The sequence below is a fragment of the Theropithecus gelada genome, chromosome 1 (genome assembly GCF_003255815.1).
Source record: "Theropithecus gelada isolate Dixy chromosome 1, Tgel_1.0, whole genome shotgun sequence".
In the NCBI taxonomy this organism is placed as follows: Eukaryota; Metazoa; Chordata; class Mammalia; order Primates; family Cercopithecidae; genus Theropithecus; species Theropithecus gelada.
In genome coordinates, this window is record NC_037668.1 from 206,344,369 (window position 1) to 206,362,644 (window position 18,276).

General features: G+C 40.4%; 1 protein-coding gene across 1 annotated transcript in view; it reads right to left on the reverse strand.

Annotated features, from left to right (window-relative positions):
* SIPA1L2 (signal induced proliferation associated 1 like 2) overlaps nt 1-18,276 on the reverse strand; it is a 235,720-nt gene that overhangs the window by 111,101 nt on the left and 106,343 nt on the right. The window contains exon 2 of the mRNA XM_025358354.1: nt 6,947-8,701. Within this exon, the coding sequence (XP_025214139.1) occupies nt 6,947-8,429 (1,483 nt within the window). The 5' untranslated portion in view covers nt 8,430-8,701. The remainder of the gene's footprint in view (nt 1-6,946; nt 8,702-18,276) is intronic.

Below are 18,276 nucleotides of genomic sequence, written 5' to 3' on the forward strand. Positions count from 1 at the left end.
AAAAAAAAAAAAAAGGGAGGTGAAGAACTCAGTCGATTACATCTTCAGAGGGAGGAATGTGTATCTTAGAATAGTACTATTGTTAGACGGCACTCTGTTCACTCGCATGAATTTAATAGTGTCCAACTCCCTATTAATTTTCATCAATGACTGTATAAAATCAGAAGAAAAAAAAAAAAGCCACCAGGCATGAAATTCAAAGCAAATGCAGCCACGCATCACTCAGCAGTGAAGTTCATTTGAGATGTAAAGGTGCAGGCCCGCCTACAACTGTCACATTAGTGACACTTCAGTGAGTGTGTTTGGAATGTGGTGGTGGACTTCACCAGACACCTTTCCCCAGCCCTCTCTGCCATATGGTTCTACTTGTTTCTCTCTTCATCTCTGAACCACTAAAACAAAGTATTGCCCTTTAAAGCCTGTACCAGTGGTGTGAACAATAGTTTCTTTTTAGAGAGAAAAGTCTTACACATTTATTTAAGTAACCCTGGGAAGCAGGGGGGGCACGCTATTGACAAGCACTGCTCTAAGCCCTTTACAGGGAGGATTTGTATTATTATCATCCCATTTCACAGATGATTGACTAGGGCACAAAGTAGTTCAAGGATTTGCCCCAAATTGAGTTGGGATGTGAACCTCGGGGTGCACTTTGCCTTAAGTGATGTCATTTGCCCACCATTCACAGACCTCTATTTACCAAGAGTTGACCTTCAACTATAATTATATAATGGATGGACACTTTTACCTAATGACAGACAATTCCCCAGCCAACAAATGGTTAAACTGGTATCAAGAGAGGTAAGAGGGTTATTACACAAATTCTAGAAGAATCTATTTGTTCATTTGGCAGAATTTACATACAACATATTATTCTTCAGTTAAAATGCTAATGATAAAAATTAGCACTGGAGGAAAAGGTGGGTTTACATAGAGCTAGGTAAGACAGCAGTTACCAGAAACAGTGAAGTTAGCTGCTTACAAGAATTCTATGGTCGTTCAATAAAGCAACATAAACCTTTTAAGTTTGTTATTTAGAGGAACTACTCATAAATTCTTCTTGTCTTAAAGAAATAAATCATAATTTAAAATATACGAGCATTTATGACTTACATTTGTAAAATTTTTAACTTTTTATTTTAAAATTCTTTTAGATGTCTAGAAAAATTGTGAATAGCAGAGTTCCTTCCCTTATACGTGTCTCCCAGTTTCCCAGTTGTTAACATCTTACATTATTTTAGTACATTTGTTATGATGAATGCATCAACTCTGTTTATTATTAACTAATGTCCATACTTTACTCAGATTTCTTCAGTGTTTAATGGAATGTCTTTTTTCTGTATAGGATTCCACCCAGGGTACCACATTCCATTTGGTTGTCATGTCCCCTAAGGCTCTTATGGTCTGTGATTTTTTTTTTTTTTTTTTTCTCAGACTTTCCCTGCTTTTATGACCTGAACAGTTTTGGATATTGGTCAGGGATTTTGTAGAACGTCCTTCATTTGGAATTTTTCTAATGTTTTCCCCTAATTGTACTGGGGTTATAGGTTTGGAGAGGAAGACTGCAGAACAGTCATTCATACCTGGGGTACAAGCTATCCACAGGACTTGTCACTGCTGATGGTGACCTTGGTGACCTAGGGAGGTAGTGTTTGCCAGGTTCCTCCACTGTAAACTTATTTGTCCCTGTCTTTCCATACTATACCTTTTGGAAGTGAATCACTAAATGCAGCTCACATCCAAGCGGGAACGTGGTGGGACACTGACTTCAACTCTTATAATGATAAATTACTTCTTCAAGTAAAGATTTCTTTACAAAAATGGACATTCACTAATGTCTTCGGTAAGCTGTTTTGTAGCATCTACAAGAGGGCAGGAAATAATGCATCTTCCCCTGTTACTGTGCTTCTATCAAGCTGATAAGTTTTTCTCTCAAGTAAAGTAAACACAGTCATTAACTTATCTGCCCAGATCATGGCTGGCAAATACCTGGTATCTCCTCATGCATTCAGTGCAGATAACGACAACTGATAATGGCTCTTAAAATGCAGATGCAGTTCTATACATAATGACATGGAAGGATGATCATCAAAAGCAAGTTCCACAGTAATAACAGCAGTAAGCTCCATTTACATAAATGTATTTGCATCAGAAAAGCCTTCAAGGATAATGACGAAATGTTAATGGTGATATAGCTGATGAATTTGAGGAGACTTTATTTCTTGCTTCTCTACATTTTCTTATCTTCCTATAACCATCATATGATATTTATATACCATTTAAAAATTCTAAATGAAAAGAAGATACAGATTTGTCAATCTTACTCCACATTTTCCCCCACTACATTCAGAGGAACACATGCTCCTGTGCCAGCAGAATGCCTCTAGTAAAACAATGTTCCCAAAGGCTCAGACGATGACTTAACCACTTTTCACTTCACTCCTGAGTCACCATGGAGGCCCAGCTTCATCCTCCCATCTGGTTTTAACCTCTCTTTACCCAAATATTACTCACTTTGCCTCCCAGAACTATTCTGGTCTGTGCGGCATAAAGTAGGGCACAGAACAGTTTTAGAACTCCCGAGTAGCCCAGTAGGTGCACAACTTCTTAACAAGTTAAGGATTTCGACACCAAGCAGGAACCCTTATGTGTCAACAGACAGTGTCTGGGCTCTGCCACACAGTGCCAGCGCTAGCCCCACCACTGGTGACAGTGTGCAATACCAAGCAGGTCCAGCCACACAGTACCAGCGTTGGCCCCAAAGCTGGTGGCAGTGTGCAATACCAAGCAGGTCCAGCCACACAGTGCCAGCGCTGGCCCCACCGCTGGTGGCAGTGTGCAGTACCAAGCAGGTCCAGAAGGAGGCAAAGCCTGCTGCTCTCCTACAATGGAAACCAGACTCACTGATGCTCCTATGACTGACCGTGGTCAAGCACAACTAGAATCCCTATCTAAGGGGGGGCTTGGTCACGGCCTGTTTCACGAATGGAAAGCTCAAAGCAGCAGCATATGGCACATTCACGATGAGTCCCATCAGAGAAACAGTAGTGTGACAAATGGCACCAATGTGTCTTCATGGTCATCGCCAGCGAAAGGAAGGGAATTACTGAGCTTTCACTCTACTTGCTACTATCCTCACTGCTTTTAAAAAAGCTGTTTCGACTGGGTGCGGTGGCTCACGCCTGTAATCCCAGCACTCTGGGAGGTTGAGGTGGGTGGATCACCTGAGGACAGGAGTTCAAGACCAGCCTGGCCAACATGGCGAAACCCTGTCTCTACTAAAAATACAAAAATTAGCAGGGTGTGGTGGTGCATGTCTGTAATCCCAGCTACTTGGGAGGCTGAGGCAGGAGAACTGCTTGAAACCAGGAGGCAGAGGTTGCAGTGAGCTGAGATGTTGCCACTGCACTCCAGCCTGGGCAACAGAGCGAGACTTTATCTTAAATTAAAAAAAAAAAAAAAAAAAGCTATTTCACCAAAAGCTACAGATGGATTTGCCTGAGCAAGCGATGTTGTCACACAGTTTCCTGTGTCCTGCCACTCCCCTGCAGAAATCCTTTTACAAAGTTATTCAACAGCCTTTCAGTGATGACGTGTCATAGAAACACACCTCAGCATCAAGGGCAGACATTTCACATTAACTACCCAATAAAGAAGAAATCACATCAACAAAGTTCTACACTTTAAACATTTGCCAGTGATCGGGAGCCAGTTAATTCTCTTGAAAATGAAGTTTTACACAGAACCCTGAAGCACAGAACAAAATAAAAGCACTCTGGAAAGTACCAAAAGATAGATCCCTGAAAGCCAGTTTCCAAAGAGAAAATCCTTGAGAGAAGGGAAAAGCAAAAAAGGAAAAGAAAAAAGCTATCTCAAAAACATCGTATCTGTGCCAGCATGGCCAGGCCCTCTGTTTTTAAATACAATGAAGCTCAAGCAACTTGTGATGTTTGCAGACAGAAGGGTCCTGCACAGCTGTGTCCAGTGGCTGAAGCGGGGGTGGGAATCTACTCCCACACCATAGGAGGCCTCCACCTCACTATACTTTTCACTTAAGAATCTGGGCTGCTGCCTCTGCCTGGAGTCCTTAATGGCTCAACAAGAGACCAGCAAGAGCAGGAGCAGATGCCATTGTAGCCAACTTCACTTTGAAGTCACACTGGACCACAGGGGAAGAGCTAAATATAGCAGGAGGCAGGACACAGTTCACAGCTGCACTGGAGAGAGAACAGAGCAGCCGGGGCTCGGCCTTCTTCTCGCTCCTGGTGGCCGCTCCCTCCCCAGCCCCTGAGCCCATCTGCTGGCACAACAGCACCTTCCACAGCACAGAATCACAGAACACCAAAGACAAAGCGACCTCAGGGATTGCCTCCCCACTCCCTCGTTTTTTGGGCTTTGCAAAACACAGCGATGTACCACATAGGGACATTTCGGTCAACAATGGACCACATACATGATGGTGGTTCCACAAAAATCACGATGGAGCATATACAGAAATCTGATGCATGGCACTTGATACTGGCAGTGCAGATGAATAAGGGGAAATGTCCGATATTCAGTAATGGTGATGGGACATTTGGTTTTCCATATGAAAATATATATATATAGGAATAAAAATATATATCATCTAGGTTTAAGTACGCTCTATGATGTTCACGCAATGACGAAATTGCCTAATAACACATTTCTCAGACCATATCCCCGTTGTTAACTGATGCGTGACTGTAGTCTAGAATTCCGCTTTCTGACTGGTTTATAAATCCACAGCAAAGCTGAGAACCAGAGAGTGTGCCCAACAGCACCAAAATGCCAAACGATAAGCGTACATCCACCCACAATTCACTGACAGGGTGTCTACACTCAGATTCTTTTGTGGAGCTTATTTATTTCACATTCAAACCTAAGGAGTTTGATGATGTCATCTGCGATGCTCTTGAAAACATTAAGTAGCTCATCAGAAAAGGTGGAGGAAATAAATCACTTGCAGAGGAGTCTTTAAAACTACTAAGAAGTGACAGTTGAGAATTCAAGAGAAAAACCACAAGTGGCAGTCAAGAAAACTAACAGAATCTAGCAACCTGAAATCATCTCAGGGAACAGACCCTGGGGACATTAATGAATCAAATGGTGGTGACCCGGGTGCAGAAAACAACCGTTTTTCATTCCACTTACACTTAGGATGTGCAACAGCATATGAATGAGATGCTGGCACTAAGTCTTGGCATAAATATGAATATATATGTAATTTTATATTCTAGTATTTTGAAGTCTGGATCACAAACTATTTACAAAACTCAGCTAGCCAGAGTGACTAATTACCTGGGGATTTCAGGGCATAATAAATCTAACAGACTTTATTTTATTAAGAATTGGCAGCCATGGCTTCATCAATAAAAATAACCTTAATTAGGAAGCCTACCTCTCCATCTCCCTTTCCGAAAATAGCTTGCACCTAGAGAGTATCCTTGAGCAATGTGATACAATGTGATACCTCTGCATGAACACAGGCATGAGGGTTATGAGTTATTTTCACAGCAGAGACAAAAAAAAGCAGATCCAAGATTCTTTGATTCCACTGGCTGGAAGGAAGTAACTCATGATGTTAACACCGAGGCACACCTGAAGCCAAGACCGAAATTCAGGGTGGAGGAGAGGAAAGCAGACACAACAGGGGACCAAGATCTGTTGACAAAATTATTTCAGTCCTATGATGTCATCAGTATGAGGACAGAGAGACAATTCACAGTAAGTGGCCAGATGCAGTGTAAATATCTGTTTATTTAGCTTTATTGCATCAGATCGTTTCTCTGAGTTACATGTTGTCATAACGTGATTATGAAAGACATGCTAAGTCTGGATTGATGCAAAGTAAAAAAGTAAATAAATAAATAAAAGTACACTTAGCTGCCAGTTATTTGCACTAGAAGCAGAATAGTTTATGCACGAGAAACAGGAGGAGGAGAGCAGCGGGGCCCACCCTGCGCCTCCTCAGGTGCTCCGTGAGCTTATCCCTGGATCCCTGGGAGCAGGAAGAGGGCTGACAGGTGAAACTGAAGACAGAAAAATATAGCTCCGAAAAGTAAGCTGCATTGTAACGAAGGGGTGAAGGACACCAGCTGCACCCAATAAAAAGGTGGTGCGAGGTGCCGCAGTGTTTCCTCGGCATGTGTTACTGACACGTGTGGAACCTGTTTCTCTGTAGGTCTCTAAATCAGAGAAGATTCTCCTAGCCCTGGGATAATTCGGGACACTTATTTAAAGGTTGAGGATTCAACGATATGACCTCTGAAGAACGCATCCTTCAAGCCTGAAGATATACGTAAAGCAAAAACCATTTATTTGACATAGAATTAAATAATTTATCATTTGTGTCTTAACATTTAAGCCTATCTACAGAACTACACGAAAACAAAATTTGTCTGTTGTGGTAATTCACGCATTCTTTCAACAAAGATTTAACATGTCCAACACATACAGCAATGCTGGAGGAGCAAAGTACAGAAAGGTTAGAGAGGTGAGGGAATCACAGAATGATCCACTGTACGCAGCATAAGAGATTATTCAGAGGAATAGGAGGAAGACAGAATTAATCAGGGAAGACTTCTTACAAGGGGTGAAATCTAAATCAAGTGAAATCCAAATCTAAAATCAACTTGAATTTGTGATGCTCACAAACTGGCAGACAAAGAATGACAGAAAGAGAAACCAAACCAAAAGGGCATTTACACATGAAGGACTACCCATCAACAAAGGCATGGAATTGCAGTTTTCTAAAGAAAAAATTAGCCTGGAAGCTATGGAGGGACCATGATGGAGAACAAGGTCAGGCCCAGTGGACTATGGCCTTGGACACTCTGAGGAAGGTGCTCCAACACAAAGCAAAACATTGTGACTGGTCCTAAAAAAATCACTCCCGAGACGCACACAAACGCCCAGCGCTCTTCCTTACCTTTCCCATAGAAGAATTTGCGGTAATAATAGGCCCCAAGGTCAATGTGTTCTATGATGTAGCGCTTCACTTTCTCCCTGTGAATGGGCTGGTTTTCTCTGGGCACTTCCAAGACCGAGACACCTGCATTTGTGCAGTGAGAGCTGAGAGACGATTCAAAAGAGCAGCTTTCCCCAGAACTGAAAGAGGACGAGTTGGCCCGAGAGAGCGCAATCCGCCTGTCGCCTTCCCCTCCAGTCTCATTTCTAAAGTAAGGACAACTAAGGACAAGGTCGTTACTTTTCCCGTCACCCTCGTCGGCATCCAGGTTCTCTTTGGAGTTGAGGTCCTCCTTGCTCCCTAAAGGGGACTCACAGTTGCCTGTCTGGCCTGTGGGCATCTGAGTCTGGGATGCTGCAGAAGCCCCGGTGGTTATGTTTTTCCTTTTCCCCACATTAGCCCTCGTAGCCATGGCTTCATTGATATTAAACAAAATGCTCTGGACATCATAATGTGCAAAACAGCGCTGGCAATTCCAAGGGCGAATGCCCCTCTCCAGTCGGCTCTCCTCCAGCTCAGATGTGAACTTGAAAGTTTCGTGCTCACTTTTAACAGTTCGAAGCTTTCGAAAGAGGGATGTTTCCACCGACTCTGATTTCAACCTCCGTTTGAAAGGCTTGTCCCTGTCTCTCCCCATCAGGAGGGCACTGTCCATGTAGTCTAATCCTGAGATGCGGACAAATTCTCCCCTAGAAATTTGTGCTGCTGCATGAAGGCTCGGAGAGACTGCAGGGTCACAGCGGAAAAATTCAGGGAACCCAAAAGGGACCATTGCTTTGTGGTCATAATTTTCTACTCGGTACCCTCTGAGCATAGCAAAAAAGTTTTCACCAGATAAGCCTTGCCTGTCGATAGATGAAGTACTTCCATACTCCCTGTGCAGGGCAGCCCCTGTGTTGGGGTTGACTGCATTTTGGTCTAAGACATCTTCGGCGTCGATGTCACTGATAGTGACATCACTATTGCTCCTCTGTCTTATGGGGTGAAGTCCTCTTTGGGGGGAATGAACAAAGATGTCCCCAATTGTGTACTTGGCCTCCACGAAGTCCAGATCGAGCTGCTCATCTTGCTGACCTTCGCTCTGGTCACTCTGCCCATTCTGCATGACGGAGGTGACACTTTCATAACTGGTCTGAGACCGGCTTTCCCACAGTGCCTTGCAGGTTAGCTCCTTGGAACAGTCCTTTTTAGGAGGCCATTCAGACACCCTTGCTCTCACACCCATCTTGGGCACAGCTGGGGTACCATTAGCCGGACCACCACCGCCAGTCTCACTGGAATTCGAGGCATTTAAAGAAGTAGTGGGTCCCATGTTGCCATTAATGGCTTTAAATTTCCGAGCAAAATAATCATCTGACTGCATGATTCTAGGGGGATCCTTGAACTTTGAAGAGGCTCTGCCGAGCTTGTGCTTCTCTTCTTGTGACTGCCTTGGGTCACTCATGTCTACTGAGGAAGAGCCTCCAAGACTCACCAGGAAGACCGATGTAAATCTAATTACATTGCTATTGACCACGCCATAATACTTGCAGATATAAAGCCTTTGTCTGTAGTTGTATTTTTTCTTTTTTTTTTAGCCCAAAGCAAACAACATCTTCAGAATACAGTTTCTCCAAAGCCAATTTGCTTCTCTGTTGTCGTAATAATGTTGTACACCTCTGTTCTTTTCAAAAGCATTCCTTAAGACATCTGGCTGGTCATGAGTATTTCCTTCACCTGAATTAAAAGACAGGAAGTAGCCATTAGCAATTAATATACTTCAAGTTGAACACATTCTACAGTAGATTTCGTATCTGTCTTTCTCCTCTGCTTCTGCCCACGAAGTTTCATGGTCCACAGCACTGTTCATAACACTCCTCCCTGGAACACCATCTTCCTTCTCTACACAGCTAGATACAATTCACATCATACCATCAGGTATTGACCTATCTGAGAAACTTTCCTAGGATGTCTCCCACACTAATTGCATCTAAGCAAAGAATGTTGTGATAACACAGCCCTCCATCTATATCCAACAGAGTAATTTTCCTTATCTCTAATTGCTGTTTACCAACTTACTGACTTCAAGTTCCTCCAAGCAAAGAACCATGCCTTTCAGTTGTGTACCAGCATTAACTATTAAGGTAGCCTGGCTTAAACTAGGGATTCATGAAGTATTTCAATGAATGAATTGGCTATAAGAGTAGCACAAGTCATGTATATAATGGGTTTCAGTATTATTAGTTTACTTTCCTTCAAAACAGTTAAACACAAAATGGCCCACAGCAAAAGGGTCAATACAAGACATTAACAAGAGAGTTTTCACAGTGATCACCTGTAGTCAAATTAGAACTCAGACAGATCCTCCTTTAAGTGGGAAAAGGTCTGCAAGGATCTGGTATCTGACACATCAAATACATTGGAGTAGAGAGATACTGGGTAAGAAGTTGTTTTCTTGTACCTAAGTTGTCAGTTTTTCAGTCTCCAGGAACGGATTTGATAATAGCCTAAACTGTATAGGAAAAAACTATAATTCAGTCATCCTTGATCCTTTTAAACATAATAATTCTAAGAGAATTAGGTAAGATGCAGTCATTTATCTTATCTTTCTGAAAACCATGGGATAGTGTGTCTGTTCTGTTCATGTCAGTACCTGGCTACTCATTTTCCCTTTGTTTGCCATATCCTAAAATATCATTTTATTTCCTCCATTATGGAACAGCTCTGAGAATAGATGACATGTTGTCATCCCTAGACTAAATTTTTTTTTTTTTTTTTTATGGTAGGGGGAAAGCAACTGCCACCATAAGAAAAATACCTGCTATTCCAAGACATCCCCACATGCTCATCTCAAAGCCATTAAGAGTCCACTGGAAAGAGTTTTTATGCTGTTTAGCTAGTTGGGATTTTAACATTTTCAAACCGAATTACGGTTATTAATATTTCTTATGCTTTGGTGAAGGATGAAGAAAACTGGCTATAGCTTTATTACCATCATTATGTTCAGAAGAGGTAAAGTGATTCTTTCTTTCTTCTGCCTCTGAGTAAGACAGGCTGTCATGAGTTTGGAAAATATGTAACACCTGAAAATGTTTGTGTCTAAAGAAAGAAAGAATAAATTCAAAGAAAAATATTTGTAATTAAAGAGAAGAGTTATTAGATCAAGTGTCTACAAACATATGGGTAAATTGCAGTGTTTTCTATTTCCGGGGGCCTTTATTTTACAGGTCACTTGTGCATAATGCACTAGAAAGTTGTACTCTTGTACATAACCAGTCCCCAACTAGAAATGACATTAACAAACGCACCCACAAAATGCAAAGAACCACTTTAATCGTTGCTTTGAAACTCCTTTATCCTCTTATTTGTAAAATAAATGCCATCCAAGTAATTAGGACAAACTCTACTACCTTCCTTTCTTTTCCATGTCATGTCATCTGTTGAAACACCAGTATCTGTACAGCACAAGGGAGTCAAGAAGGAACATGCTCAAACTAGAGGCACAGTTAATAGACTGACCACCTTGGGCTCAACCCACCACCCAGAGAGAAGAGAAAACCAGCATCTCCTCACACTTGTAACCTATTCACCATGCTCCACAGGGAAGCTCTGAGTTTAGGCCACCAACTAATAGATGTGCAAAATAAACCAGAGAAACATTAAATATTAAAACTAGCATTAGCAAGAATAAGATGATAATTAGTCCTGGAAAACCTAACCAGCTATTATAATTTACTGGGCTCAGATTCTTACTTGAAAATCTATCTTCTGAGCTTTCACATTCCTCTAACATTTGTAACTTTCTCAATGTTTAACACATGAAATTGAAGTTACAAAATATTTATTACACATATCTTGTGAAAAAATGGAATACACCAATATATAGTCAAAAAATAAAGATTAGCTAGGTGTGATGGCTCACACCTATAATGCCAGCACTTTGAGAAGCTGAGGCAGGAGGATCGCTTGAGCCCAGGAATTTGAGATGAGCACAGGCAACAGAGCAAGAGCATGTCTCTACAAAAACTTATTTTTTTTTTTAATTAGCCAGTCGTGGCGGTACACACCTGTAGTCTCAGCTACTTGGGAGGCTGAAGCAGGAGGATCCCTTGAGACCAGGAATTAGAGGTGGCAGTGAGCTATGATTGCACCACTGCATCCCAGCGTGGGCAACAAAGTCAGATCCAGTTTCAAATAAATTAAGATTTTAAAATAGAAATAATATACGAAATTAAAAATAGATGAATTTATGCTGAATCTTATCATTAGGTTCACTACAAAGGACAAAAACTATAGCAAACACAGAGCACGTGAAATTCTTTCCTAACGGTATCTCAGAATATTCCTTCGGTTGTGAATTTTGAAAATTTGTTTGTGCTAAGAACATTAGCTTTAGGGGACAGCTACCGATTTTTCCTATCTAGAATCCATTCCCCTTTCTTCTGGAAATGGTGGCTTGAATTGCTTTGGAGAATCATTTAATTTGTGTGAGGCTAACTCCACACCTAACATGTGGTCAGTTAAGAATACCTCATCCCATGGCCACAATTATTGCTCCTGGGATGCAGCCTGGATCCCATCTCCTTGCAACTCCTCCCCTGAGATTTTGCTCTACTGTAGCTTGTGGAAACTCTGTGTTGTTTAATCTCTCTCCCTCCTCCCTTGTTTTCTATGCCCTGCCCCAGACTTACCAAGCGTCTTTCAAGTCTTCAAACAGACCACTCTCCAGGCTTGTGTCCCAGCTGTTCCCTCTAAATGGATCATTCACTGCCTGAGCTGAACTGACAACCATTCGTGATCATCTCTCTCCCTGCAACGGGGTGACCCTACAACATATTCCCACGGTGTCCTCTACTTCCCCAACACCCGTTTCCATGCCTCTAAGGACTTCCTGCTTCTCTCTGTCTCTCCCCAGGAGAAAGCGCTGCGAATCCAGACTATGTTTGTTTTCTTCCCCGTTTTATCTATGGTGCCTGGAGCTGTTTCTAGTATGTGGTAGATGTTTGGTAAATATTATTAAATTAACAAATCACTATACAAATATATTAGGCAGTAAGCCCTTATATTAGAAAATATTTAAATGAAAAATTCTGGTGGTTACAGGAATATATTATATAATATATTGTAATCACAAATGTTTCATTTGATATAACTTTGTAGAAAACCACTCATTATAAAGTCAGGTACCTATAAATGGATGTTAACACTTTGCAGGACACTATGTGCTCCATGGCATTTTCCCAAATCCTTACAACAGGTAAACACAAAATTCAGTAACTATTCCACTCTGAAAAGAGAGCTTCCTACCCCCACTTCCGTACCAGCCAAATGAGGTGATTACAGACATGTCTTCTAATTGTATACAAAGAAAAGAATGTCATACTTCATCTTCTAAGCATCTCAGCAGCTTCCTCTAGTAGACCCAAGGCCCATTCCCAAACATGGTAGGTAATTAGGAGGCCTAAACGGCCAATCCTGCCACCAGTCTCTGTCCTCTTGTGAGCACGGCTAAGCGGCTGTTTGCAGAGCTCCATTTTCTGTAGGTGGCATGTCGCCAGCTTCCTGGGGGCTCTGGATGCATGCCTGTGAATGGTATCACTCCAAAACCGGATGGCACATGGAAACCATGCAATCAAAAGACCTGGTCAAAAGGCCACCTCAGCTTCGTGTCCGAGTTAGAGAAGAAGCCATATGAAGTGAGGGCCCACACATGCCTTCTTCCTGAGCAGCTGTGAGTCGCGCCTGTCCTTCCCCTCTCTGTGATTTTACATCATCTTGTCATTCTAACAGATTGTAAAAAACCAGTTACGAGAGTTTCAGATTGGCAAATGCAGAGTCCTCAAACAAAAAGGCCATGGTATTTCTCCTTAGAAAGCAAACGTGCTATGAAATGAAATATTAGAAAGCTGTAGCATAAACTGGATCCTCATTGTACATGTATAAGGTGAGTGTCACTGGTACCACTTGCTCCCTCCTGCCTTATTCTAATTAACAGCACAAGGATACTAACTGCTTTCCTAATAGTTCAATGGACTCATACTACTAAGCTGGAATAGCTTAAGAAAAAACAAACATCAAGGAAAATCTGAGACTCATTTAATTCCTTCCCTAGAACTTTATAAAGATGACAGACTCATCTATAAGAGGCCCTGTGACCTTGACAGCAACATGAATATTCTCTCTTCCAGGTAATTTCCTAAACCTAGATTCTGACCATCTGGAAGGTGGTGAGAAGAAAGAGTTTGCCTTTGAATGATCTAATAAAAATGGATCTCTGGATTGTGTCTACATACAGTTTTCTTTCTGTTCTTTAAGCTAATTTTTACTGTGAGGGGCACTGGCCCTCTCCCCATAGTTTCCAATTATTCTTGCATTTCATGAAATTCTATGGCTTTTGCTCCCCAGTAAAAACAGAAAATAGTCACCAACACTCTGCAAGCACTTAAAAAACCCAGACAGAAACCCCACAGGTAGTGGGGATGCCCCCAAGTAAGGAAGGGCTAGGGAAGGCCACTGACCAACATTGAAGAATTTTAGAGCTTGAAGGAGCTGTTCTCATGCTAACTGTCTTGTTAATAACTTTTAAAGGATAGAAAAGAAATGGAGAACATTTGATATTTAAGCATAATTGTCTTTAAATAGGATGTTTTTCGAAGTTTTCCATGAGACATCAGTGAGTCTTTAAGACCAATATTATAGTTATAATTGAGCCACTTATCAGGACTGCAGCTGTAGCAAATGGATTGAAAACCACAAAACGCACAAATTATGAGCCCCATTCAAGGGAAAAAATGGTTAAAATTATATAGCAGATTTATAATACAAGTATAACTACAGTAAAAAAAAAAATGCTTATTTTTCATGCCAGTATCCCAACAGCTCTAATACTAATGTGGATAATAGGACAGGGAATAAAAGGAAGAACAAACTGATCCCACTTTTACCCTCTCTCTGAGGTCAAGAAGACAATCAATGAGCTGAGGTCTGCTCACCTAAAATGCATTTACCAAAAACTAAGCCAGGTATTAAGTGAAATGATAAAAAAAAAAAATAGCTATAAAAAAGCCCATTAACTCACATTCCTATTACCAGTAGAATATGAAAATCAAAGCTATAAGACAACTTGATAAATAGCTACTATTAAATAATAATGGTAATAAATTGATATACAAGTTCAATAGTATTTTTGCCTGGTAAGTTTTTGATAGATCTGAACATGAAAATAAGTTCTTAAACATCTATCTTGAATTAAACACTGCAGTGGTACCAAAGATAAATATTTTTGAACACGAGAACATAAAAACCAGCAGAATTCTCCTCTTTGGGGTTTTATAACATAGGGGTAACTTATGATCTGCGAAGGGGAATAGAATCTTTTCCTGCTGGAAAGTTCACATTGGTGTTAGGCCAACAAATTTTTAAAGTACTCCACGTGCTATTTGGAGGAATTTCTCAAGTGATGTCCCAGAAAAGCTGATCTCCTTGATGTAGTTAAGAATTTTTTCATTGGAGTAAAGCAAGACCTCAATGAAAAAAAACCCTGAAGGATTCAGTCTCCACAAGTTACCCATATTATGAGTTTCCTTTATATTGATTTGCACTTCATCGTGAAGAAAAGGGCCCAGTCGAAGGTTTCTTAAATGGGGCTCTTGGGTGACTCTGTAAGTAAAGCAGCTTGGTAAACTCCATCGGAGTGGGGTCCTGGTCTGTCACAGTCACTGCTTCTACTCCCAGTCATGCCCGACACTCGGCTGACAATCATCATTAACCTCTATCTATCCATTTAAATTGAAATGACTGCAGACCAAAGTATCCCAAAGTCCTGAGTCGACACATTATCATAACACCTGCATGGATCACACTGATTCTCATTTGTCTCTTTTGGTTTCCTGGCTGGCTCCTCCTCCTCCTCAGGTCGTCTTTAAATGCTGAGGTTTTTCAGGTTTACCCTAGCCTGCCTTCTAATTTTATACATTCCCTTGTGCCATCCTTGTAGTCTCATATGCCATCTCTATGCTGATGACTCATAAATCCTTATCCACAAGCCCAAAGACATCTCACAGTCAACATTTCCAAGTGGCACTAAGATAGTCCAGGTTGTCCTGCCTACCCCTCCCTGCACCCAAATCTGCTCCTCCTCTGCCCGGCTCAGGGAAAGGCATCACCAACCACTCAGGTGCCCAAGCCAAACACCCAGTGTTCATCCTGCCTTCCCCTCACAGCCCACATTCAATCATGCCCATTTTACCTTCCAAGTACTCCTCAAATCCATGTCAATCTCTCCATCTCGACTGCTACAACCAGAGTTAAAACCACTATCATATTTCTCCTAGATTATAATGAAATCCTTCAACAGTTCCTTATTTCCCTCTGAATAAAGCTGCTTGCTTTAAGACAGCACAAGCCACTCATGATTTGATCCATGCGTTACAGCCCCTCGTGCAGCTGCTGGATTTCCACCCTCTATGCTCCCATGTGTTGACCTTCATGTTCTTATCCTCTGTACATGCCACTACCTCTGCCAACATCTCTTCAAGACGTGTTTATTTCCTGCCTTGCTAAGAGGTGTTATCCATCACACCTCAGTTCACATATCATGTTTTTAAAATGCCTTCTCAAACCTTAAGGTTGGGTGTAAGTGATCTTACTTTTGGCCGCCATAGCATTGTACCTTTTTTTTTCTTTCTTACTCGAAGTTACACCAGACTATACCAGTTTATTACTTGCTGTTATCCTCCTGTAAACTCTAAGCATGGTGAAGGCATAGACATGTCCTGGCATGTGGACACTTGGCAAATATCCAGCTCTACCACACGCTGCTGAGATGGTGATAAAACCGCCTGTAAACGCTGAGCCTCAGTTTCCTATCTGTAAAGTGGGAATAACTGTATCTATTTCAAAGGATTATTCTAAAAATTCAATGGCACCAAAAGCTCTAAAAATAATAGCTGAAAATGTAATATATGAGTGTATATTTATTGATAAACATACTGATTTGAAATTGAGCAAATGAATGAGGCCCATAACTATTCCAAAGGAACACAGTGAAGGAAAAAGTCAGGTTTACAAAATATGGGATGACTGCTCACTGATTTACACACAAAGAATAAGAGAACACAAACCAGTAACTGACTGCAGTGTTTAAGCTGATTCTCCAAGAGGCAAAGAAAAGCTTTTAGAAGCTGAGTGAGTTGCCCAAAGCAATCTCCAGGGAGGCACTATTCTCTTCCCAATTACAATTTATATTTGAAATTATCTTAGAGACTTTATACTGTATTAGAATATGGCTTTTCTAAAGTTTTAAACTTCCTGTATCTCAATAAAGAACAAGAACCAATTTCTGGTAGTAAACTGCTACCCTGCCCATCATTCTGTAAGTCAAAAATAGAATAAACAAGGGTTGTTTTGTTAAATAGACAATTTTGATCACGGAGTTTTTTGAAGGAGACAGAAGAACAGCTGCGAGTATTGACTGCTTCCCATTAAATCTTTTAAATCAGAAAGAGATAAAAAGAGATAGCCCTCACCTCCTTCTCTCAGAAGGTTATTAGTTAATACATCTTTTCAGCAATGTGACCCCTGAATTACAGATGGCACGGTAGGAAATCAGTCATCCCAATTAATAATTTAAGCAGAGGCATTTGTGTCTGAGGAAAACACAGCAAAAGAAGAAAAGAATTTCTATTTAATGTCAACCAATATAGACTGCACTTATTAATTTCATTTAGAGATCATAAAAAAAATCTGTCCTAATCGTTAAATGAATGTTTAGTGACAATGGGTAGCAAAGAAGAGAACATGAGCATTTTATAATGAAAACTGGCAGGCTGGAGCCTTAAAAAAATATAATCCTTCCTGAAAACACTCTGTTCTCACTAATATTATTTTCCACTGAATCCACAGTGGAAACTCTTGCAAAATATCTGTATTATGGTATTCAACAAAACTAACATCCATCAATATTGTTGAAAACTGAACTAAACTGTACAAAGCATGTACCATCACTGTATTCTTTATTAAAATGCAACAAGCAAACACGAAGCCTTCAAATGTGAAGATGCTTCCTTTCAACTTAGTATAAAGGACATGAAAAGAAAACACTGCCAATCCATACAACAGTCTAGTATTTGATTTTTTAAAAACAGTAATTTTAGCAGCAAATACACAACAAACTCCATTCACTACTCACACACACTGAAAGCCATCTTTGCACTGTTCCCATGTTTATTTGAATTATAAGATACTGAGTATTGTTGAACAGTTTTATGTGGTTTATTGTCTGATATAAAAAACCCTCTTGCTACTTCAGTAAATCAACGTATTCAGTTCTACTAGGCACTGTACTGGATGCTGTAGCAGGGAGGAGCATGAAAGATGAATGAAAGAGCTTCCTAATCCTCAGGAAGCTTAGCTGGGTAAGACATGCGCATGAATAATGAGTCATAAAAGAGATGAAGTTAAAACAATAGTATACCACTTCTGACCAAGCAAGTTACAAAAGCTGTCCATGAGTGTGTCACACATGCATGTCTCTCTTTCTCACTCTCTCTCACACACACACACACACAACACACTCCCCATGCCCGTGAGGGTCTGGGGGATGCATATCCCACACGCTACAGACAGATGCAAACTGGCAGCATTCTCTGAACACCAATAAGATAATATGTATTAAATCCTAAAAAACTGTTCAAATCATTTGGCTCAATACTCTACATCTGAAAAATCTACCCAAGAAAATAAGAGACATAATAAGAAAACAAAAAACTTAACATAGAAAAATATTCATCCAAAACTACAAGAATGAAAAACTGGAAACAATCTTAACAGTCAGTGGTCAGAGATAAATGTGGTACATATATAGAATAAAATACAACACAATCCCAGTGTTTAAGAATATGCATGAACTTGAGGATTTATAATATTATGTGTAAACAGCCATACACAAAAAAACTTTATATAAAGCATGAAACAAAGTATGTTAAAAATCTATATACGTAAAAATACAGGAAAGAAACACTCTCATATTATGATAGCGGTTCGCTCTGGTAAGTAGCCTTAGGAATGCTTTCTGCTTTCTTCCTTGTATTTTTCTAATGTGTCCAAATTACGTAACTGTATATGTATGCTAACTTACATATATACAAATAAACTTTAAATTCAATAAATAACGAATTTTTAAAAAATCCTTCATAAAACTAATGGATGTTTAAATTACACAGAACATATAATATTTTTCCTTGTATAACAGGAGGACTGTTAGCTGTTTCTTCTCCCTTTTAAAGTCCCACAGTAAGATAAAGATGAAAATG